We start from the raw sequence: 22630 nt of genomic DNA on the forward strand, positions 1-22630 counted from the left end.
ACTTTTAGTGCTGCAGCTCCGTCAGGGACCGGCGGATGAGCCCCGGGCAGAGGGCGCCTCGCTGTTTGCTTCCAGAGCTGTCGGGAAAGAATCGTCTTCTGCAGGATAAAGTCCCTGTCTACGTGGGTGTATTGCCCATGTCCAAAGTCTACAGGCAGGAGGCTGCCTGCTGCAATCCCCGAGAGAGGGATGACTTTTAAAATATATGGGCTGATTGCAAATAAGTTACTAATAAGCCACTTTGGCATAAGAACGGTTCTATGCATTATTTCCTAAGATCTGTTTATTTGCAAATATTTCTTTCTTTTTCGTCATTTTTTTATATTGTTCGGGGGAAAAAAAGTACAGAAGTTAATATTTAGACATTCATACTATTAAGTAATAGAGCTATAAACTCTCAAATAAGGCACTTTCATTTTACTTAACAATAGATAACACAACAGCGACAGTGAAACAGACCAAACAAAAGCGATCACCAAAATTGTTGTGACAGTACAATTACCCGGCTAGAAAATTTATTCAATATGCTTTACCATTGCATTGACACAGCAGGGAAAAAAAAGCCCAGATATTCAGAGAATAATACAACAAGGCAGGAGGTATTTGGGAAAAAAAAAAAAGGATTTATTTTGAAGTACACTTTTAAGAGATACTTTGCCTCCCCGATTTGTTATCGATGTGCATCTGACACGATACAAAACAAACAAACGAAGAAAAAAACCACGTTCTGTACAGAGCTCTAAAATGAGCCGTGATTATCTACAAGATGAGCTTTACGCTTGGGTGTGGGTTGGAGAGGGGCCCGATCCTGCAGTCCGCACTCTCGAAACGAGTTTCGCAGACATGTGATAGGAAAGCTTGGCCCCGAGTCTGCGTGCGTGTCTCCGTGTGTATGTGTGTGCGCGCGTCTGTGAGTTCCTACAATACAGTCCTTGAGTAAAGTGGGCAAGTTGGAGCTGCCGGAGCGGGCGCGGGTCCCTGGCTGCTCTAGAAGTCCTGCCGCGGGGTGTGAGTTAGACTGTGCCGCCGTAGATCACAGTTTCGCCTGAACACTTTGCCGCACTGCTCACAGTTGTAGGGCTTGATGTCTGTATGGGTAAGAAGGTGAGTTTTCAGGTTACTTCTTTGATTAAAGGTTCTTCCACATGTGGGGCATTTGTGTGGAGATTCCTGTTCAGATTTGAAGCAAGCAAAGGATTAATCCTTCACAAACCACCTGGTTTAACGTATCACTGCACTTTTTCTCATCGCAACGCACAACTTGAGATATCGGGGGTGGACACGAACGAGAGCAATCCCGGGCGGGCGGGCGGGCGACCGCCCACCTCGCTCTGTCCTGCCCCAGAAGCCTTATTTTATACTTCTCAAGTCGTGACATTTCGCGCCCCTGTCGTGCACGGAAAGCGGCCGCCTCGCCGCCCTCCTGCTCTGGTACTCCCGCTGCCCGCCCGACCGCCGCGGCGGTCCCGCTGCACCGCTCCGCACCGCATCCCGCCGCCGGGCTGTCCCGCCGCCCCGCGCCCGCCGCCGCCGTCAGGGCCGGGTTCAGCCCTCAACGAAAAACGCCTCGAAGCAGCGGCGTGGACAAACCCGAACCCGGGGTTCTCTCCCCGCCGCCAACTGCGTCCCTGCTGGCTTTAAGCCCTTCTCCCGCGGCCGCCGTTTTTCCGCGGGTCTCCCGCGGCCGCGGAGGTAACCATCGGCCGCTGCCCTCCCCCAGGAAGCCCAGGGCCGTCCAGTGCCGGAGCTCACTTTCTCCCCTCGCTCCCCTCCGCACCAGAGCCCCGTTCCCCCGGCGGCCATCGCCCCTGCCCCGCGGCGGGCCGAGCCAAGCCGGGCCGTGTCCGTGCCGGCGGCACACGCGTGGAGAGGCCGGGGAGAGCCGGGCTCACCTGCATGTGTAGGGTTTTGTGGACCGCCAGGGTCCTGGACTGGCAGAAGCCCTTCCCGCACTCCTGGCACTTGAAGGGTTTCTCTTTGGAATGGATGTACCTGTAAGGCAACCCGCGGGGTGAGCAGCGCTGTCGGGGGCGCGGGGATCACCCGTTCCCAGGCCCCGCTCCCCCAGACTCAACTGCCCTCAAAAGCCCTCACTCTGCTCCTGTCTCCTTCCCCCTTTATAATTCTGTTTATGATCAAACTTCTTTAATGGTTCAAAACATTTGCAATAATTCGTATCGAAGTGTGAGTGCACTCTCTGGTGCCAAACCGGGACAGCATCTGTGCCGCCGGCCGGACCCGAGCCCGCTCTTCTCCGAAAGCGCAGAGGATTCTCTGCCCAGTGGCCGCAGGCGCCGCTCGGCACCGGCTGCGGACTGCACAGATGAGGGGGGGGCGAGCGCGAAAGCGCCCACCTGCGCCCTGTCCTGCTCCCCGCACCCCCCAGGCTCGCGCTTCAGAACCACAAAAGCCTCGGGGGCTTCCTCCCCGGGTGTGAACCTCCCCGTCTCTCCCTCAGGTGGGTGCCCGTCCCACGCAGAGAGCAGGTTTCGGCTGCCGTGATGCCTCCGCGGCCGCGGAGTCGAAGCGGGGATTCTTCCTGCTGCCTTCGTGGCTCCCGGAGTGGCTCAGCCTCATCCCCCCCGAGCGGCTCACCCTACCCCGGCTCCCCTCGGCCCGACCCCGGTCGTGGTGGTCCCTCACCGGTGGTCCCGCAGGTGGTCCTGCCTCCGGAAAGCCTTGTGGCAGATGTCGCAGGTGTAAGGTCGCTCGTCCGTGTGGGTCCGCTCGTGGATAAGGAGGTTGTAGGACTTGGTGAAGTGCCTGCCGCAGAACTTGCAGATGAACTCCTTTTTCGTCTTGGAGGGCAGGCGGCCGCGGGAGGGCTTCCTATCCGGAGACAGCTTGCTGATGCTCGACAGAGGCGAGGCCAGTCCGGGGCTCAGCTTGGCGAGCTCCCCCACCTTCGGGGGGTCCTCCTGCGTGGCGGCCACGGCCAGGTTGGCAAAGTCAAAGCGGGGCCTGTCCTTGTGCAATGCTGGGAGGACGTGGGCGATGGCCCCTTGCTTGGGGTGGAAGAGGTGCGTGGCGAAGGGGAGCGCGGGGAAAGGGAAGCGGGAGTCCACCAAGCCCTGCGCGGCCGCCATCTCCGTGATGGTGGAACGGGTGATTTCATGCACATTGGGGTAGCCCAATGTCCAGTGGTTCATGTGCATGGTTTGCACGGCGCTGAGTCCGTACAGACCTTGCAACTGGTCCACAGCTGCGGGGAAGGTGTTCACAGCCTGGAGGAAGGAGTAGTTAGTGAGTTGCAGAGACGGGTGCAGCGGGATGGGGGCTGGCAGCGCCTTGCTTCCCATCTTCCCGGGGCAGGCGCGGGCCGGCGGAGTAGCTGGTGCCTCTGCTGGGCTTCCGAGACGGGGAGAAAATCCTAAGAAGAAAGAGGGAGAAAGGAAGGGAAAGAGACTTTTACTGAGAACAGCGTGGTCCCCCCCTTAGCCGAGGCGAGCGCAGCGACCGAGCCAGGGAGGGCCAGGCACGGCTCCGGTGCGCTGTCGTGCCGCGGCCCTAACGCCCCGCCGCAGCCCAGGCTCCCGCCCTCCGCCGGGGCCGGCGGCCGATAGTGACCCACGGTGCGATCGCTTCGACTGGAGAAGCTAAAGCGTAAAAAAAAAAAAAAAAATCCGTCCCAAAACACCCACCCCAAATTAAAATAGAAAGGAGAAAACCCACTACGGAGCCAACCGAAGGCGCCGCAGATTCAAATTAAACGAATGGTGGAAAAATACACGCGGAAAAGAGACGGGCCGGGGCTGAAGCCCCTCTGCTTCCCGTCTCCCCGCCGCCGACCCCCGCAGCGCCCACCGTGCGGATCACGGAGCCACCTCCTTCCTGCCCCCCGCGCCGACCCGGCCCCCGGCGTCGCTCCCACCCTCCGCCCGGCCTCCCGCGGGCGCAGAGGCCCCGACCCCGACCCCTCCTGGCTGGGGCCTCCGCGGGATGGAGCAGGGTGCTCACGGAGGGCCGAGGCAGGCCCGTGAGGGAGCGGGGGGGGGGAGCGAAGGGGAAATAAACCCTGCGTTCATCCCAGTTCGGTTGCTTATTTTTCTTCCTTCAACAACAACTAATTTATCAAGATAACTGAAGGAGAGAAAAAGAGCCCCGGCCTCGCACGCACACCTCCTACCCAGCCCCCCGCGCCGAAGCCATCCCATCGGCGGCGAGGAGGGTGGCTGGCCCGGAGGCCTCCCCGGTCCGCCGAGGGCCGCCCCGCACGGCGCTGCCCCGCACTCGGCTCCCTCCGTCCCGCAGAGCCAAGAAGGACGAGCGCAGCCCCGATGGGACGGAGCCGTGAGGACGACCACCCCGCACCCCCAAGGCCATTCCCAGGCTGGGACCTCCGCCGGAGCGGCGGGGCCGTGAGCTAATGAGCGGTGTGTGACTGTCAGAGGGTTTCACTCAGCCCACTCAACCGAAACCGCCGGGCCGCTGCTCCCGTCGCACGGGAGGTCCCCTCGGTGGCTCCGGGGAGATGGTCCCCTCCCGCAGGGCAGGGGAACATCAGCGCGGGGGGCAAGCCCATGCCGTTTCCTTTTTTTTGCTTTCGTTGAGGGTTCACTTCCAGCTGCCAAGAGGCTGCCGCGACCCAGGAAAGCGGCCGAAAACAAGCGCCGGGGTCTCTCCGGGCCTGTAAACAAGAGGTAGGGCCGAGGGTGCCCCAGCACCTCCTGGGATTTGTGTGGAAGGACTGGTAAGGCGCAGTTTCCAAAGTAAACAAGAGACCCTCCCCCAGCCAAAATCCTAAACCAAACCCCCCAAAACAACAACAAAAATAAAAGAAACTCTCCAAGCGTAGAGCCCGCGCTCCGGGAGAGGCGTCCCTGCCCCCCGGGCCGCCACCGCCCCGCAGCCCTCACCACCGCTCCTGGCTCAGACCACTCCGCTGGCACCGGGCACCCTCTGGCTGGAAAGATACTTTTCGATTTTTTTCTTAAAATACCTTTCCTCCCCGCTTGTGGCACCGCACAATTGGCCCACCGGGAAAAAAAAATTGAGCAAGGAGGTCAGGCGTGAGCTGCAGCGCTGCACACCCCTGTTTTCGTTTTCCTCGAGTCGTGGCTCCCCACGGCTTCCTCTGCTGCTGCCCAGTTTTTCTCGTTTGTGATTGTATCGACACTGGGGACAGTGTTATCGATACGACCCATTATATATGGCGACCTTTTTGTTTTGTTGGAGGGAGGGTGGTTATATATAGAGACTTATTTTTAAAGATGTCGTAGTGTGAGTTCCTATTCGCTTTCCGCCAGGAACCGACACAGAAGCAATAAAATCGCTTTTCGCTGGCTGCTCCCGTGGCTCCTGCCTCCATCCCTGCTGGCTGTGCCTGGGTTTCGGAGCCACCGGCTGAGAACTATGACAGAGGTAGGGACAGTGTTTCTGTAGGGCAGAGCTCCCTCTGTTACAGCCGCATTTGGTGGCCGTGTGTGGGGGTGTCATTGCATGACGCTCGTTTTCGTGTCAAACAACCAAGTCTGAAAAAACTATTCTGAACACGAAATCCGCATTTTAAGGAAGAAACTTTTAAAACTGCACTGCTGTTTGAACTGCGATTCCTCTGTTACTATTTGTATTCGGAGGTAACTTTATTAAAACCTATTTAAAAAAGACCAGAAAGTGCCTTCCTACGTGATTTTAAGGCCATTTATAACAAGGTGCGTTGGGGCGCGCGGGGGGGGGGGGGGGTAAAGTCAACCAAAAACGGATGTTATTTAAACTTTGGCACTTCCTTTTCCCTTTTCATTCAGAGCGCTTAATTAAATTAAGCCCGGTGCCTCGGCAGGACACCCCTCTCTACCTGTTTGCCGCCGACCTGCTGGCCCACCCGGCGCTCCCCATCCTCCCACGGCGGGGCCGGGCCGTGCCCCGAGGACACTGCCGTCATCCCCGGGGAGCGGGTGGGCCCTGGGTCGCCTCCGCTCCCCGCCGGCCTCACCAGAAGCCGCGGCCGCCGGTCCCGGCGCTGCCTGGTGTTTCCACGCACCGAGGATTTCTCCAGTGTCACCCGCGGATCAGCCCCGTAGTCCGCGCACGGACCGGCTTCTCCCCGCTAGGAATTTCTCGTGAAGGACATCGGCTGCGCGCCCCGCGAGGCCCCCGCCTGGCCCCACACCAACGCGCCCGCGGCATGCGGAGGGCACCCGCATCCCAAATTGCCCGGAGCTGCGAACTGAAAGTAAGCCCGGCGGTCCCGCGCTCCCGGCCGAGGGGACGCTCCGCTCTCGGGGCGGCCGCCCCGCTCCCGCCGACAGCAGTGGGCAGGGCGGGCCGGGAGAGCCAGTCACCTACCGCAGCCTGCTGCTCCTCCCGGGGCAAAGCTGAGGCGGCGGCCGCGGCACCTTCACGGAGACATTAGATCCACAGCGAGGGCGCTCAGCGGGGCCGGGGCCCGGCGGCGGACGGCATGTTGCGGAGGGCTGGGCGGCTGGGAGCTCTGGCCGCGCCGGTCCCGGGGCCCCGGCATAGACCGCCGCCACCCGCCCGCAGCCTCCCGCCTTCCACCCCGGCGAGGCTCGGCGCGAGTCTGAGCCGCCCCCTGCCCGGTCCATCACATTTCAGCGGTGAGTGGCGTGGAGCGCTGTCCCCGCCCGCCCGCCGCCGCCGCCGGCCCACCCCGCGGCGCGCTCAGCCCCGCGCTCGGGGCCGCACCGCTCCGCCCCGACGGGACGGGACCGCCCCCAGCCGCGGCCCCGGCCCGCCCCGCCGCGCCGGCCCCACTGTTTACTTGTGTTTGGGTAGCAACTGGACTTTAAAGGGGCAGGACGCCCCCCGCTTCCCCCGCGTCACCTAAGGTGACTTTTCCCTCTCCGAACAGCCCGACGTCCCTCGCCCTGCTGCCGGTCGCGGAGATTTGCGCGCTCCCTGCACCACACTGCCTGCCTCGGCCGCCCACCCGCCGTGCCCCAGCCGGGGTGACATAGGCGGCTTAAATATCTAAAATAACTCCCCCAAAGCCAGAGCGTGGGTTTTTGTGGGTGCCTACGTCTCCGAGGGAGGTTGCAGTTAAAGCTCACGTCCAAATGGCTTCGTGGCCGTCATGTCGGGTCGCCCTGGGGACCCACCCTTCAGCAACTCAGCGCTGCCCTTCCACTGAGATCGGAGCGCTTAAAGGCAGATTCCCAAAGAGAACCTCTGTGGAGGCATCTCCGTGAGCGGTGACTAAGCACACAATCCCTACCTGGAACAGACACATAGTTTCGAAAGCAGTTTCGATTTACTAACGGGGAATTTACTGCTAAATGGGGCCTTCGTGACCCTCTTCAAATTTCCTGATTAGAGCGCTCTATTCACGTTCGTCGATAGCCGCAATACGGCTGGTTGCACATGGTGAATTTCGGTTATATTTTTATCTGTAACGATATCTTGTTCTGTACATTACTTAAATCACATGTATGGGGAATTTACCTATAATCTGGACTGGACATTGGAACTAGGATTTGAAAAGTACGGAAAGATGTGGGGGAATATGGACCTTGAAGGACAGCTATGAAAATTTTTCAGAGGTAGGGGCTGTGCTAGTTAGTTCGAGCCCGAGGAAGAGGACACAAGTGACGGCTGCAACGAGATTTTTTATCCTTTTAGTGTACAGAAAAAAAATAATCAAAGAGGCAAATAGGAGCCAGCAGAGAATGGTTTGGCCGTGTCCCCTCACAGCGAAGTGGAGTCGAGGCTGCCGCACGTTACAGCCTGCGGCTGCTGCCGGCCGCCGGGGCTATTTTTCGTTTCTTTTCAAAAATCCGTACTTCGAAAATGCCCTATTTTAAACCTCAGACGCCCTAAATAAATAGCACTTCTTCTCTCGGGCAGTGAGGATAGGAGGTTCACAATTCTGAGAGAAGGAGCGATTCCCCTGGGCTGGGTGCGACGTGCGTGCGGGCGGCAGCGGGAGCCTGCGAGGGGCGAGGACTTATCGGCCGCGGCTGGACTGGGGTGCTCCGATAGGGCGCGAGGCAGAGACCCGCATCCCCTCTCTTTTGCTTTCGAGAGAGAGGCCGGTTGCTTCAAGAACGAAGTGAAAAGGGGACTTTACAGTTGCAATTTCTTCCCCCCACTGCTGGCTTGTGGATACCAAGAACGAACCCCTCCGACAGAAGGATCAAAGGGAGATTGCTTCGGGAGAAATGTCATTTCTTGCCCTTTACAGCAAGCAAAAAATAAGCCACGCTTGCCGGGGAAAAAAAAAATGTTAATCTATCTATCTATCTATCTACCTACCTACCTACCCACCTAAAGGAAAACCAACCCAAACCAAATTTAAAAAAATCCTTAAACAACGACTTCGCCAAATCCCCAAGCGACCAGGCAAGGAAAAAAGCCTCAAAGTGGAGGGAACTCGGGAGAGGAACGGCGCGGTCTGGAGTTGCTGCCCGGGCTGTTCGCTCCCCGGGCGCTCCTTAGTTTCGGCTGCGCCGGTAGTGGGGAAAGCCGCGCTCTTTCACCACTGGCAGCGCGGCCGCTCCAGGAGCACCGGACCGGGAGCACCCGGTGACCCCGGCACGACTCCGGCCGGTCCGGCCGGCAGGTGCGCGGCGAGAGCCGGTGGCGTGGCCCGCCCGTACTGCCGCGGCGCCCCCGCACCCGGCGGAGGCCAGGGTCGCTCGCACGCCGGGGAGCTCCCTGGCACCGGACAGCCGCCGAGCGGGGGTGACACCAGAGGGGGTACAGGCCGCGGGGTCCGGCGTCACCTTTCCGCATCCACGTCGGGCGGAAGCCTCCCGCCCCACGGGTCTTACTCCTCCTCGGCGGGGCGGGCGCGCCGCTATGCCCGGGCCGGGTGCGGGCACGGCCGGGTGGTGCGGGGGGAGCGCCCGGGACCCCGCTGTGCCCGGCGGCGGCGGCCTGCGGTGCTGCAGTGCCGCCTGCAGGTCGGCGCGGGGCCCTGCGCGCTCCGCCCGCCCCGGCACCGTCTCTGGCTGCGGCCCCATGGCCGCCGGGCGCGTTGGGTGGGTGTCCCGGCGAACCCAGCACGTTGAGTGGGTGTCTCGGTGGGCACAGCGTGGAGCTCTGCCCGGGGCTCCGAGGGGAGCGGAGGCCGCACCGCTAACCGCGGGCACCCGAGGGCTTACCCCGCACTGCCTTCTCCCACCCGCGCGTCCTGCCGGTGCCGACAAAGCTGCGATCACCTCAGCCTCCCTTCGCTCTCTCGTCCCCCCCCTCCCAAAAATATACATCCGGAGCGCTGGATTCCGTCCAAGGAGATAGGCAGTGCTTGTTCTCGCTGCGAGGAACAGATTAAAGCAGTTCCTCTGCGGCCGTGAAACCTGGGGCAAACCTTGACCACTTGCCCCTTCTGAGCACAGAAACGTGCCCGGGAGACGGCAGCGAGGCCCCGCGGCGGCGCTTGGCGGAGCCTCCCGCGGGACACCGTGCGTGGCTGCGGTGCGCGATGCGCGCACGGAGCGGCTCAGACCGCCGCTCTCGGCACTGGGGGGCTGCAGTCGCTGGGGACTCACCCCCGCGAAAATGAATTTTCAGAGGGGGGCGGGGATGCGTCCGCAGCCGTCGCCGGAGGGAGAAGGGGCAGCGGGTATCCGGGCCGGCTCATGACTCCCGGGAAGGGGAGCACAGTCTCTGGTGTAGGGCACCGCCGCACTCTGGCTTGGGAGTTGCTCCGACAGCCCTCGACGGTCGCTGACTCGGGGAGCGCTGCCGGGGCGCGCAGGGCAGAGCTGGGCATCTGCGGACGGGCCCAGCCCCGGGCTGCCCCGGTCAACAGACAGGCCTGTGCTGCAAACGACTCGGGCTACACACCGAGGGCTTAATTTTTTTATTTTAAGGAAAACAGTGACGGCCCGTCGATCTGACATCTGATTCCGTTGGTGTTTCTCGGTGACTAAATCATCACCGACTTAGCTCCGATTTATTGGTGTGGGATATTTTGTTTTGTTTTTAATGAACCGGTCAGGAAATGCCAAGATTTGACAAACAGGCGTAGGCGGCCGGGGACGCGGCGCTTGGCAGGCTCCGGGGCACACCGCCGATGTAACTCCCGCTCAGCGTCCTCCTTTTCCCTCCTCCGACTCAGATCCCCGTAAAACATCGCCGCGATTAATTTCCATGAAAGAAGAAAGCAATTAAGCACGCAATGCCCTCAGCGGGCTGGCTCCCGCCCGCGTCTCCCACGAGCGCGCAAGCCCAGCCAGCCCCTCGCCCGCGGCCTCTACCCGCGGTCTGGGCCGCGGGGGTGCCCCTGGGCGGCAGGGACCGGGCCCAGCCGCCCCACCCGCGGCTCCGCGGCCCGCCCCGACGTCTCCCCGAGGTGCAGCACCACCGCAGCCAGCCCGACGGGTGCTTCCTCCTCGCCTTACCCTCGCTAAGGATCACGGAGCCCCAGGGGCTTTTGCTCTCCGCGGCCGTGCCCCGGCTCCCCGCTCCCGACGGCTGCCGGCCCCACGTCGGACACCGCGGGGCTCACGGGCATACCGGGAGAAGTGTCAAAACGCCCTTGGCGAAGGTCGGCTTCGCCATGTGCACGGCAGTGGGGGCCGCTCATCCCGCAGAACTTGCGCGCTGTGCCGCAGCTATTGCCGCGGGGCAGTAGCGCGGTGCGGATGGGGTGACGGAGGATGCGGGGGCGGCCGCCGGCGCCGCGGGGACCGCGGATAGGACGCCGCCCGCTGCAGTGTTTACCACCTTGCAGTGACGGCGGACCCCGAGCCCTCGACAAATCGACTTTTCCAGCCTAAAGTGTTCTTTCCCCCGCCATCAGCAATGAGAGGTTTTTGTGGTGCCTGAAGTGAGCAGTTGTCAAGACGCAAAGAAATATAACACGCCCTACCTCACTATAGTTTGATTTAAGCAGCCTTTTGGCTAAAGGCTTTCCTGCCGTCAGCACTGAAACACTGAGCAGGGCTGTGCTGTGGAAGCACAGACACAGATCGCACACGAGTGGGCCCCTTTCTTATTGCTCCATACCTCACTGTCCTGCTACGCTCCGTCAAGTTAAGCCTAGGGACAGCAGAGGGTCCCCAGGCTGGCAGGCTTTGCTTACTCTCTGGTGGCAGCATTTTACCTCTCTCTCGGCAGACTTGCCAAAGGACAGCCTGCAAGGTGAAGGCCGGCAGAGCTTCAGGGCCCGCCTGCTTCACGACCATGGGCTTGTACGCTCTGCTCCTGCTTAAAGGGGGGTTTCGGGCTACAATGAAGTTCTGCAGCTGCCTCAGGCTGAAAGGATCACAAAGTTTGCAATCTCAGAGCCAACCGTTAGGAGGGAAATCTAAAAGAAATATTGTGTAAAAGCAATAAATTGGTTGAAGAAGTGCAGTTGTACATTTGGTTGCATGCCTTGTAACTCACCTAGGACATGAGAACTCCAAGGCACCAGAGAACAGGGCCCATACATCTTGTCCTGTGGCATATATTAAATAACTCAATTTCCTTTTAAGAACTTGCTATATCCCAGTGAATAACTTGATTTCACAAATAAAATTAATATTATAGAGTGTAAGTCAGCAAACAATGGAAAAGCTCAGAGAGTTTTTTCCAGTTGTGAACATGCAGAATCCATATGGTCATTAGATACATCTGTGGGTTAAGCGCTGATTTGTTTATGCAAGCCTGATGCTTACAATACTCTTAAACTGGGACTATTCTGTCCAATGCATATATACTGTAATCCCCTTTTACCTACCTTCTACATATGCGTTTCCTGTTTTCAGCATGCATTCTCAGTGTGTAAACTGTGGTGAAGAATATGTTATAAACCAGGATACTGCAGAGCATTTCAGATATTTTCAGAGCATTACAAGCACAGTTCAAGCACATGCAAATCATCACTTACAGTTGTGCACAATGTCTATTTTAATTTCTGTGTGGTTTTGTTCATTGTTTGTGGCATCTAATTAAAACAGAAGGGCAATAATAGATATTACAAAAGAGTACCAATTGTTCCTGGGCAGATTGATCCCTAGAATGTCCAAACCTTACTGATGAAATCCTGTACTTCTTAATACAATCAGGTTTTTTTAAGGTTAAGTTATTGAAGACTGCTGAAATACAAGGAAATTGAGGGAAAGCTTAATGGGGTAAGGCACTTGAAAACTCTTAAAGACACTGCCAAGGCTGAACTCACCCTGTATCTCTACAGGGTATGACCCAAAAAATATTTAAGCACATGCTAAAGTTCATTGCTACCTGGGGCAGATTCTAAGCAGGTGCTTCAATGTCTTTATATGCCAAAGTCACCTGATGAATGTGTGTTTTGCTGCTGATTTAAAATATTTACTGAATCAGGGATATTATTTTCAGATTGCCTCATAAAAATAAACAAACTAACAAAAGTTTATAAAAGATCCAAGAACAGTTACTGTTCTAGGCAAGAATTTTCATCGTGCCTGCTTTTATATCCTTTTCCATGAGTTACATTGTTGGCCCTGTCATCTGTATGACTACCTTATTTTTGCCCTAAGTGCTGGTGTTCTCTTCAGCTTCTGCTGCCACCTCATAGCACCACTGTGTGCATCATCCTGTTGGGTGAAAGGACAGTTGCTCCACAACAAAGTCTGTGGTTATGATGGTGATTGATACACCTTAGAGATTTTGCAGTGCAGAACAGTTTGAATCTAGCTTATGACATGGGAAAAAGAGCCCTTTTTCTCCATGAACTCTCCACAGCCACTGTGGGGAAAGCTCAGGGCAAGATCACTCTGGAATACAGTCAAAGCAACAGCTACAGAGCAGTTCAAGAGTGGAACTGAGCTGGGCATGGACCAGTCAGAAGACTTTCTGGTAAAGAATATTCTTCTATCTTATTTTCCTCCCCTTCAAGGTGAGCCCTTAAGAAGACAACATGCACACCCAGTGTGTCATGGCAGACAGCCTCTGGTCTCTGGGTATTGTGAGTCAGCAACGGACTGAAAGCATGTGAAACCAGGATGAGTCAGAGTGAAGCCCCAGTAGTGGGTTTCCACTGTCTTTGCTCATGGATTTCTGTTTTCTGTTCCCGTGGTGGTTCAGGTCCCTGCTCAGCGGACTCACATTCTGGTTGCCCTCCTTAGTTCCCTTTCACAGACCTCACAGGGGTGAGGTGAAGGGTAGGATGAAGGGTAGGTAGGATGAAGGTACTGAATGGCACTTTTCCCTATTTAGTCCATAGTAGATGGCATGGTCCACCTCATAAACAGTATCCATGATTATCGCAGGTCTGCCTTGTTTGCATTAACTATTTCATTTATTTGACTTGCTCACCCATGGTAGGTTGGTGAAAATTATTAGTTGTTACGTTATTCTTTCAAATTCCACTTTGGGAACTGTTTCCCGGAAAAATACAAATCCCATTCATTTCAGCATCAGGACTCATTTTAGCACCAGAGGAGCGCTGAAAGCTGAGGACATGACAGTGCAGCAGAAACAGAACTGACTCAAGGCCTCTTACTTTCAGCTTCAGTGAAGAGGGGAAAGAGATACTGTCAGCCAAACTACAAACTTTCCAGTGCAATATATATTCCCCTTTTCAACTTCATTTGTCCTGGTGATTACTTGGTGTTCAAATGCAATCAGGAGCTTTTGAATTTCACTGCCTATTTTTGAACTGCTGGATGGAGCCTGCCTGTTAAAGTACAGCACTCTGCTGTTTCGAGAGGCTGCACGTATGTGGAAGGGAGCAGCAGAGACCCTGGGACAAGGAATGTGATGGAAGCAAGGATCTACGGCATCTGCAAGACCAGGGGCTTTCAGGGAGCCTAGGGAGAGTGTCTATGGAGAGTTGTGAGGAAATCTCCATCCTTAACAGAAATTCTCAGGACAGAGAAATGAAAGCTGAGTATAGAAAGTGAAAAATTATTTTCTGAATCCAGGAATGGTCCCACAAGAAGACTCATGAAGCCACCTGAAAGGATTTTTGAACAAAACATATCTTGTGCTTGAATTCTTTGTGAAACCTGAAAATAGAGAAGTCTCAGTGTCTTTGACCAGAGGGCTTTGACCAGTGTAGCATAGTAAGAATTTCTATTGGGAAGAAGCATCAAGTAAGTACAACAGTGTGTTTATTTCAGTGGGAGCTGGCATGAAAGTCAGTCAGTGTCCGTAGCAGCATTGCTGACACTCCTGAGATCTGAAAAAGAGACCACCAATAAAGGTCATTAGCTAAGGTTAAGCAGGGTTAACCCTGACCTTTCTCCAAGTCTCCAAGCAGGCAGCTCTTGGGCAAATACAAACCACATTTATTAAAGAACTCTTAAACAACTACAATAACAAAGTAGAGTGAAGCGGAGTCAAAACTTCAGACCTGTTTTATTCAAAGCATAATATTTATATATTACAGATACTGAAAGGCAGCAGAACTGGTTTAAAGGACCATCTCTGTACCTAGATAGGGAAGACATACCTGAAAGCATTCTGTCCTTTGAACCACAGTGAGACATAAATTTAAGTTTTCCAGAAAGAGTATTTTAGTTCCTAGATCTTGGTAATTCCTAAGTGCTTGGTAAAGAACCATATTAGAAATACTCGACTTTTTGTTAGAGTTACAGGTGGAGCCTGAAATGCTAAAAGGCTGTTCAAAGCATCACTTAAGTCTGATCTAGTTCAGCATTAGTTTAATGTTATCTTTCCCACCCTCAACTGTTCCAAGAAGATATATAAAACCAGACCAGAGCTGATGTTTACTTTTACAGCTAATGGTTCCTCAAATCTACAAGAACTTCTAAGGAATAGATAAAAGCAGCTGCAAAAGTGATCTAGAAGTAAACATCCAGAAGAAAGCATAACTGCAATCAAAGTTCCAGCTGTTCTCATCCTAATTCTTATCAGTATTCTTTTTAATCAGGCACATTTTGAAGTCAAAGGCTTATTTCCAACAGCTTTTGTTCATATATATATATGTAAGCCCCTTGAAATATTACAGAAGTTCTGTTTCACATCAAAATACTGTACATTGTCACTGAAATTATTAATTTTCTTTTCCTCATCCCCCATATTCTCTCTGGGCCCCTCTTTTGCATCTGGCATGTGTACTGATACTCAAGATGACAAATACTGATAACTACAGAGCTGCAATGCTGCATACTTCCATAAGGCAAAGCTTAGCCAAACTTAGTCATTGATTTATGTCCCATATTCTGTTCAACAGCATAGGGCATTTTTTTCCTAGTTCTATACCTTTAATTCTTGCCACCTTCAACCTAGAGTGTGTCAAATTTCCATCTTATTGTTGCAGCTGTGGTTTCTTAAATTGAAAGTATGCTTCTTGAAGGCAGTGACACATTCTTCAGTTTATTCACAGATTTAAATTCTCAGTTGTTAAAAAATGCCTGAACTCATCAAAATGTGATGGTGTGGGGGTTTTGCTATATGAAATGGTTGATACAGACGTTTTAAAAACCAAATAAGGGATGTTGGGATGATTATTTTTATTTGCTCCAAATCTGTAGAAAGTGTAGTAACTTAGGCAGAGATAGTAAATCCAGGGTTCTCTTTAGCAAAGAGGTTACTTATGAAATACACAAGGTAGAAAAAGCTCTCCCACACATAAAAAGCCTTGGACAGGTATACAGATGAAAGGAAACAAACTGTGCACTGTCTAGGTACAGTATTATTTAGGATGACTTCATAACCCATGGTAGGAGACAGCCAGCAAAGCAGATTGATTTCAGAAAAATCTATATGATTAAAAAACAGAGCTGTAAAAGTTAAGTATTTTTATCATGACCTCCATTGTTTTAGGAGAGAAAAACCTTTCCAACCCCTTTGACAGCTGTCTATGAAGCATTACTCTTCCTGTAGGTGAGCTGGTGAAAAGGACCATACCTTTGCTTCAAGTAATTTCAATTCAAAGTCCAGTGCAGTAACTTGAACCCACTTTTATCATCTTTAAAAGCTAAGAGGTTAGCGTTTTCCACGAGAGCAGCTGAGACATGTCCAATTCCAGGAAAAGGCCAAGAAAATAGCTGAAAGCAGTCACAAAAAATCTGCCAGAGGACATCTGTCAAAGTCCGAAGAGTTCCAGTTATGTATGATTTCATTTGATCCCAGAGGCTAAATAATGTACAGGAAAGATTTAATAATGTTATGCAGATTATATGTGGATATGTAAAAGGAACTAAATACAATGCCAGTTTGGAAAATCTTCATGTGCACATAGCACTATTATTGCTGCACAGTCAGAAAACACAGCTTGAGCAATAGACTATGATACTAAAATAAAAATTGGAATTGCTAGAATATTTAGTCAGGTGAGGCTATTCGATTAAAAAAGATGACAATATTTTTTTCTCTGCCAGGAAATTATCAGTGGAGAGAGCCCCATTCCTGTTTCCACTGCATCACTTCCATTGCCATGTGAAAGCCTGATAGTGAAAATGTGGTAACCAAGGATCACTGCTCACAACATTTCCAAATGCCAGTTCAAAGGAGACATCAGCTACTAAATGCAGAACAAAAATGAATGGCCTTCAGCTATCTCTGCATTACGGCATCTGGCTGAACAAGAATTGCTGAACTACAGGTATGATCCCTTTTGCTGAGCCACTTCCAGAAACAGTAATTTCTGTCAGAGAGGGAGAAGAGGCAGCTGGAAGGATGATGTGAATGGCCACCACAGGATCTGCCAAATGATATCAGTCAAATCTTCTGGTAGCATAATGCTCCAATGCCATGTAACACAATTTAAATACTGGCAAAGGAGGGATTATTAGACAGGGTTCTTAACCAGGAGGGCTATGGCCTTAATTATTAAAAAAACCCCCACCAAACAACACCTGAAAGCAGAAGAAAATGGATCCTACCTGGCAACACCTAAAAACCTTTGTGTAGACTCTCACACAGGAAGCTAGTGTAATGTTTCCTAGATTTCTTGAAGCTGGCACTTGTGGTGGTCTTGCTTCAGGAAGTGCTTTTATCTCCCTTGGGATAGTGGCTATAGTTTTACCAGCTGAAAATTTATGCTCAACAGTTTTTCTTTCAGTGGAAGGATCTAAGACTTTTCCTTCCAAGGTTAGGTCTTTATTTTCAGGGAGTTCCAGTATGTTTCTTAGGTTTCTCATTTCCTCTTGTTATTTCTGCTCTCATCTGTTTTGCAAATGGCCACCATAATGTTAAGCTTATCTAATGGCCAGGCCTCTGGCCGGAAGAATGCCAGCAGTATTTTGAAAATCAGTCATCTGAAAGCATTCAGAGGACATGGCCATCACCTTCTCCCTGAACCTCAAACATAAAACTTCCCTGATAAGCACACACTCCAACGCCATGAAAAGCAAAAGGTTAATCCTAAATTCAGATATTGCCTTAAGCAGCTTCCTTGGGTGACACTCAGATACTCTGTTGAATTCATCTTAATCTACAAATAATAATTCTTTTTTTTTTTTTTAGTGTTTGGAAAAGATAACTGGTTATACATACACACAGGAAAGAGTGAGTGTCCCCATTACGGCTTCACTGTGAATGCAGGTTTCACTCCACAGTTGTTTCTGCTTATTCTGTTAATTTGGATACTGTTTTCCCTCACTGACAGGGGAAAACCTCACACTAGGTCCATCTATTCCTGGCTTTTGAAATCAGGCATGGCCATGGCAGTTCCTACCATCAGCATGACTTAGGGACTTTGTCACAGTCCTATGGAGAAAAGGGCAAAGGCAGAACAATTTTCTTTCCCTTGGTAAAGGGAAAGTCTGTTAAAAGGCAAGATTTGTTGCAGGTCTTTATGTGCAGACATAGAGATTAAAAATCTCATCAATTTTGCTGTTGACCTCATTGATTTCTGGATTTTATTCAGAAGGAGGAGTACTGGGCCTCCAATTTAGAAATTTGAGAAAGCCTAAAAAACAGCCCAAGGTCTGCATAAGACACTGAGGACACAACGTGTCCATAAAGATTGATGAAAGTGCTAAGAATGTTAACCTTGCAAAAATAAAAACAGAATTTTGTCATAACATTTATTAGTTAAGATATGAGAAGCAACTCATGTCCATCTTTTGAAGAACCAACTCTGTGGGAATGGGATCTGTGTGGAAAAATCATCCCCCATTTGAACTTCTATTGCCTCAAAGAGAAGGAATTCTGAACTTGTAGGAGATAGAAAAAACAGGCCCAAAGGAAGAAAGTGCAGTATGAAGACACCTACACAACAAGAGACTACCATCTGGAATAACCTTATTTTGGAAAGAGGGCTGACAAGAGGAAAAGAAAGATCTGCTGTCTGCTGCAATATCTCTGCCTGAAGCTCTTGTTGAGTCAGTGCTGACAGAGCGAGAGACGTCCTGAGAGCCTGCTGGGAAAAGTCTTTCCTAGTTTCCAGGGATCAGTGCTCTGGGATCTGCTACTGACCACAGCACAAAGGCTGCTGAGTCACTGAGCACCAGTCAAACAGTTTCCACTGTGATATACCAGAGGACACAGAGAGCAGGGATGTAGGAATGGACGATGGAACTAGAGGAGGTATCATATTAGGCAAGGTAAAAGTCTTCCTGGGAAAGGAAAAAAAGTCATACACTTAATACTGTTTTATTAGAGTACATGGTATAGCTTAGCTTATTTATTTTGAGTAAATAAGCACATATTTAGAGGGAAGCTACATTTAAGTGACTTCAGTAAAAAGTTAAGCTTAAAACAATAGTTAAACAGGTTTAAACAGGCACAGCTCTAGGGGTATCAGCTGGTAACTACATAGGCTGCAGGTCTGCCTTGGCACAGTTATTTGTTGATTAAACAGACCTTCTTGAGGCTGAGGAATCCAGATAACAGTAAGGAGGCTCCTTCCAGCTCCTAATTTGCAGGACAAGGTCCTCTACTAGCTTTCCTGTCCTAGGACTGAGACAAAAAAACAAAAATAGAATTTCTGGAATCCATTGCATTTCTGAAGGATATTGTTTAAAAATTAGACCATAAGAGATTATTATCACAGGCGTACCACTTTAGAACAGCTTTCCTATAAGCAAAGCAAGATTGGGGAAAACCTCTCAAACAATCCCCCTTACTGTAAGACACCTGTTCTCCTTAAAGCACTTTTTTAGTGGAAGTCACCCCAGCTGAATTAAATTTGTTTCCCTTGGGCCTGCATTTTCTTTAGCCAACACAACAGCTGCACCATGTGGAGATGAGCCACAAGAAGTGTAACAACACATGTTTGTGATTGCTGTATCAGCTTTGGCAGATTTAAGTGCAGAGGTCTTTAGCTGCTTTCTACTAGAGAGCCAGCTTTGCAATATATACAACATCTTGCAAAGTAGTAGCAATAATATATGTAGTTCTATGTATTTTTTGTACATGCTGGTACAGTAAAACCAGAAAAGAACTGATTATTACTTATAGCTATAAATACTGTATTAAGCACAAACGTTTTCTTTTGCATGTAAAAGTAGGAACAGAAGAATGGGTTAACTACAGCAAACTCCCCTGAGACTCCTGGGCTAGCTGTTATCCAGTCTTGCAGAGACACTCAACCATTCAGAATGTACAGTAACACTGTTATTTCAAAGCTGCAGTAAATTTAATCTCTCCAAGAAATTGCTGAATTCCTGGAAAATAATGCATAATCTTGGTTTAGTGTTTTTTTTCTTTTCTCATATCAAGAACAGGTGCCAAAACCTGATCTTGTGGAGCCTGATTCAGTACACTTCAGAACTTTTAAAGTCTTTGAGGCATTTAATTCAGAGCTTTTGAGTATCCCACACCCATCTTGGTCTTGAAAGACCGTTTTGAAAGGTCATGAAAAATGCCAATAACACAGCATAGAATCAGGCCTTTATAAATATAATGTGTTGTTCCTGTTACTTTATGTAAAACTAGTGCTGTATATGTTTGTGGGTATACTAACACAGTTGTGTAACTTTAATCTACCTACACATTTTCTCACTTAAAATTGCTATACCATTGCATATTGTATAATACATGATGCATATTATACAGATATTTTAATGCATTATACATTCATATGCAATGCATATTATACAACTTTGCATAAGTGTCCCCGTGACTCAGAACAGCTGATTTTCCCAGAGTCTAAAATCTTAGATGCTTAGTATCTATTCCACAATAAGGGGACCACTTCTACACTGTTAATCTTCTCTGACTGTATAATTTCTAACCTAATGAACCAATGACACATTATTAAGAGGTTATGTCAAATAAATTGTAATGTCTAATGTGATCTGCCTCTAATTTTGTCTTTTCCTGCGTCCTCCTGGGAGATCAATTGGGCCAAGAATGGAAACACCGGTCAAGCAAAAATCTGCCTTCATATTCACACTCCCATGAGACAACTAGACAGGACTGTCTTTTGAGAACTGACCCCCAAAGTTGTACATTTGAAAGAAGGACTGCTGATGTTAATAGATTTTGGATCCGGTCCTAGAGACATTCTGCCTAGTTTGAACTGCATAGAGCAGTGATTTACTTATAGTAAATCACTCTCTTCCTTACAGTGAAGAAGAGAGAGAGCATATAGTAAAACATAGTTTGGTGGTTTTATTCTGTTTCAGTTTTTCCTTGTTTAATCTAGAATTCAAATTAGCACATTCATTTTAAAATTAGCTTTAAGGAATTCAAACTGCATATTTTTAATCTGGTAAGAGCAGCTTAATACCACCAGCGTAACAAATTAGATCATGGAACTACAGAGGAGCTCAAGGATGAAGCAATAAATGTTGTGCACTGGCCAGTTCAAGGCTACACAAAAACATTAAGCTCCCTCTTGTTTAGAAGACATTGAAATGTGATATATGAACACAAAAGAAGTAATGTCTTTAAATCTTTAAACGATTAGCAGTTTTACTCTGTAGGGATCTATGGGAGGAGATGGAACTCCACCCTGAGGAAGATAAAAGACTTCAGTTTTCTCGACTGGAAGGAGTGATTCATGTTAGGTGGAAGTGGTATGCATGTGATATTCCTCATGTGGTAAATTAACTGTTTCCATTAAGAAAGCTCCTAGCATATGGAATTGCTCCATTTTCCTCATCTCTGCAGAGAAAATTATGCCACCAAAATGCTTTTTTTTTTTTGTCAAATTCAACCTGGGTAAAAATGGGCCGTGTAGATGGCCGTTGATAGAATTTTTTTTTATATTAAAGAAATCCATTAGTCTTCCACTAAGAAAATTATTTTTAGTGAAGGAATAGTGGAAAAAGCTTAGTTCTCAAATCTAATGGGGTTCACTAGTTCTCTAGATAGTAACTTGCTTTACATTTTACTGTGGTTTTATAGGCTGACCTATGTACGCTCAGTCATTTCAAAGTTTTCTTTTCAGCAGAAAGTTCCCTTGCTCAGTAATGACAGCAGTTTAAGTGCTCATCCTGGGTAGCTGTGAGTATGTCATAAAAGTCTCCTCTATTGAACCAAACCAAACTTGCTTAAAGGAGATTCAAACGAGTGCATCGTATAAAGCCTGTTCTGTGAAACTTTATTATTTGCTGGTTTGCTGTTTCTTTAGTACACGGGCTGCTGTGGGGAAGGCTTCCCACTGCTTTTAAGAGCAAAATGGGAATATAAGTGTAAATCTTAATGTTTTTCTTGTTTTGGATATATTTCTACTTTCCATGGGACCTTGCCTTGTAATCAGACCCATTACTTCACTGTCAGTCATGAAATGGCTGTTATGTCCCTGAACTTTTTTTTTGGTGAAGTTTTAAGACTGGAATTGTATTTAGGTTTTGGTTTGTTTTTTTTTTAAAGTGTGACTGTACATTTTATACAAATAGCTTATTTGGACTTGAGTTATGATCTCCTGGCATGGTTTGATTGGGAAAGCTGGAAAAAAGTAAGAAACTGAAATTTTGTGGTTTCTGGATTGTAAAGCACTCAGATGAGTGATTCTTCCTCATAAAAAAACGCTTGCTTTGTAATATTTATGAAGGAAGCTGGAGATGCGCTTCAGAAATAAATAGGAAGGGTTTTACTGAAAGAAACCCCAAACTCTATAACTGAATAAACTGTAAGCATTTCATGGCATTGCTTTTGTAGCACTCAGTATTCACGATGTGCTTTCTGGCTGTATTGGATTCTCCTTATTTGTCATTAGTTATTCTGTAGTTTGGCTTCCCACCATTTTATACTTTTGTGAGCACTTCTGTAAAGGGCCCACAAGGGCAAGGAAATTTCCCTCCTTTGAATCTGAAAGAATGGGTCTTGTAAGCCTCTTGAAAACATTGTCCCTAAAAAGAAATTTAAAAAAATCCTAAAAATCCTAATCTTCCCTAAACATTTCTGTCATGTACTCTTCAAACTCTCAGCTCAGGAGGTAAAGGAAGATAGGAGAAAATCCAGCTGTCACAGAAGCCTCGGGCATAAGGTTGTGTGTATTCAGGCAGCTGAAGTTCATTTCATATAGTACTTGCTCCATCAAGTAATGATGATTCAATCTTTCTTTAGTTATTGATACTTGTTTCCACTCCTAGTGCAGGCATCAAGGCTTGCTTGTTAAATGTTATTTATTTTATTCTCCAGGGTGTGAGCACACTTCTCTGCAGACTGGAGTGCAGATGGTTGCTCCAACAAAGAGGTGGAATATTTTTGTGCAGAAGGGAATCCAGAGTAACCCTCAGTATTACCACAACAGCAGTAATTGTTTTACAAAGCAAAATGAGATTTTTTTTTTCATGTAATGGCAATCCGTAGATCCCACGAGCACAATCAATGCAGCTGTAGTACAGACTGGAATATCTCCTGTGGTCAATTGTAAATAGCAACTCTGTATCCATGGTTT

General features: G+C 49.8%; 1 protein-coding gene across 3 annotated transcripts; it reads right to left on the reverse strand.

Moving 5' to 3' along the window:
- Positions 1-402: 402 nt before the first annotated feature.
- Positions 403-6450, reverse strand: OSR2 (odd-skipped related transciption factor 2). Of its 3 annotated transcripts, XM_027692534.1 has the most exons (4): positions 6286-6450; positions 2644-3370; positions 1893-1992; positions 403-1170 (listed from the first exon to the last, which is right to left on the reverse strand). In XM_027692534.1, the coding sequence occupies exons 2-4, from the start codon at positions 3297-3299 to the stop codon at positions 988-990; spliced, it is 939 nt and encodes a 312-aa protein (XP_027548335.1). In that variant the 5' UTR covers positions 3300-3370; positions 6286-6450; the 3' UTR covers positions 403-987. The 3 variants fall into 3 exon arrangements, with proteins under 3 accessions (XP_027548335.1, XP_027548336.1, XP_027548334.1); XM_027692535.1 differs by lacking the exon at positions 6286-6450 and having other exon boundaries at positions 403-1088; positions 2644-3458; XM_027692533.1 differs by lacking the exon at positions 6286-6450 and having other exon boundaries at positions 2644-3458.
- Positions 6451-22630: the final 16180 nt, after the last annotated feature.

Source organism: Neopelma chrysocephalum, unplaced genomic scaffold (assembly GCF_003984885.1).
Source record: "Neopelma chrysocephalum unplaced genomic scaffold, ASM398488v2 Primary Assembly neopelma1_86, whole genome shotgun sequence".
NCBI lineage: Eukaryota > Metazoa > Chordata > Aves > Passeriformes > Pipridae > Neopelma > Neopelma chrysocephalum.

Bases quoted from the DNA above. Each gene is read 5' to 3' on its own strand.
- OSR2 (XM_027692534.1), bottom strand. From the start codon at position 3,299: ATGGGAAGCAAGGCGCTGCCAGCCCCCATCCCGCTGCACCCGTCTCTG. The intron at 1,993-2,643 runs GTGAGGGACCAC...GTTGCCTTACAG, and splicing joins GACCACCTGCGGGACCACCG to GTACATCCATTCCAAAGAGA. The intron at 1,171-1,892 runs GTGAGCCCGGCT...AAATCTGAACAG, and splicing joins ACAAAACCCTACACATGCAG to GAATCTCCACACAAATGCCC.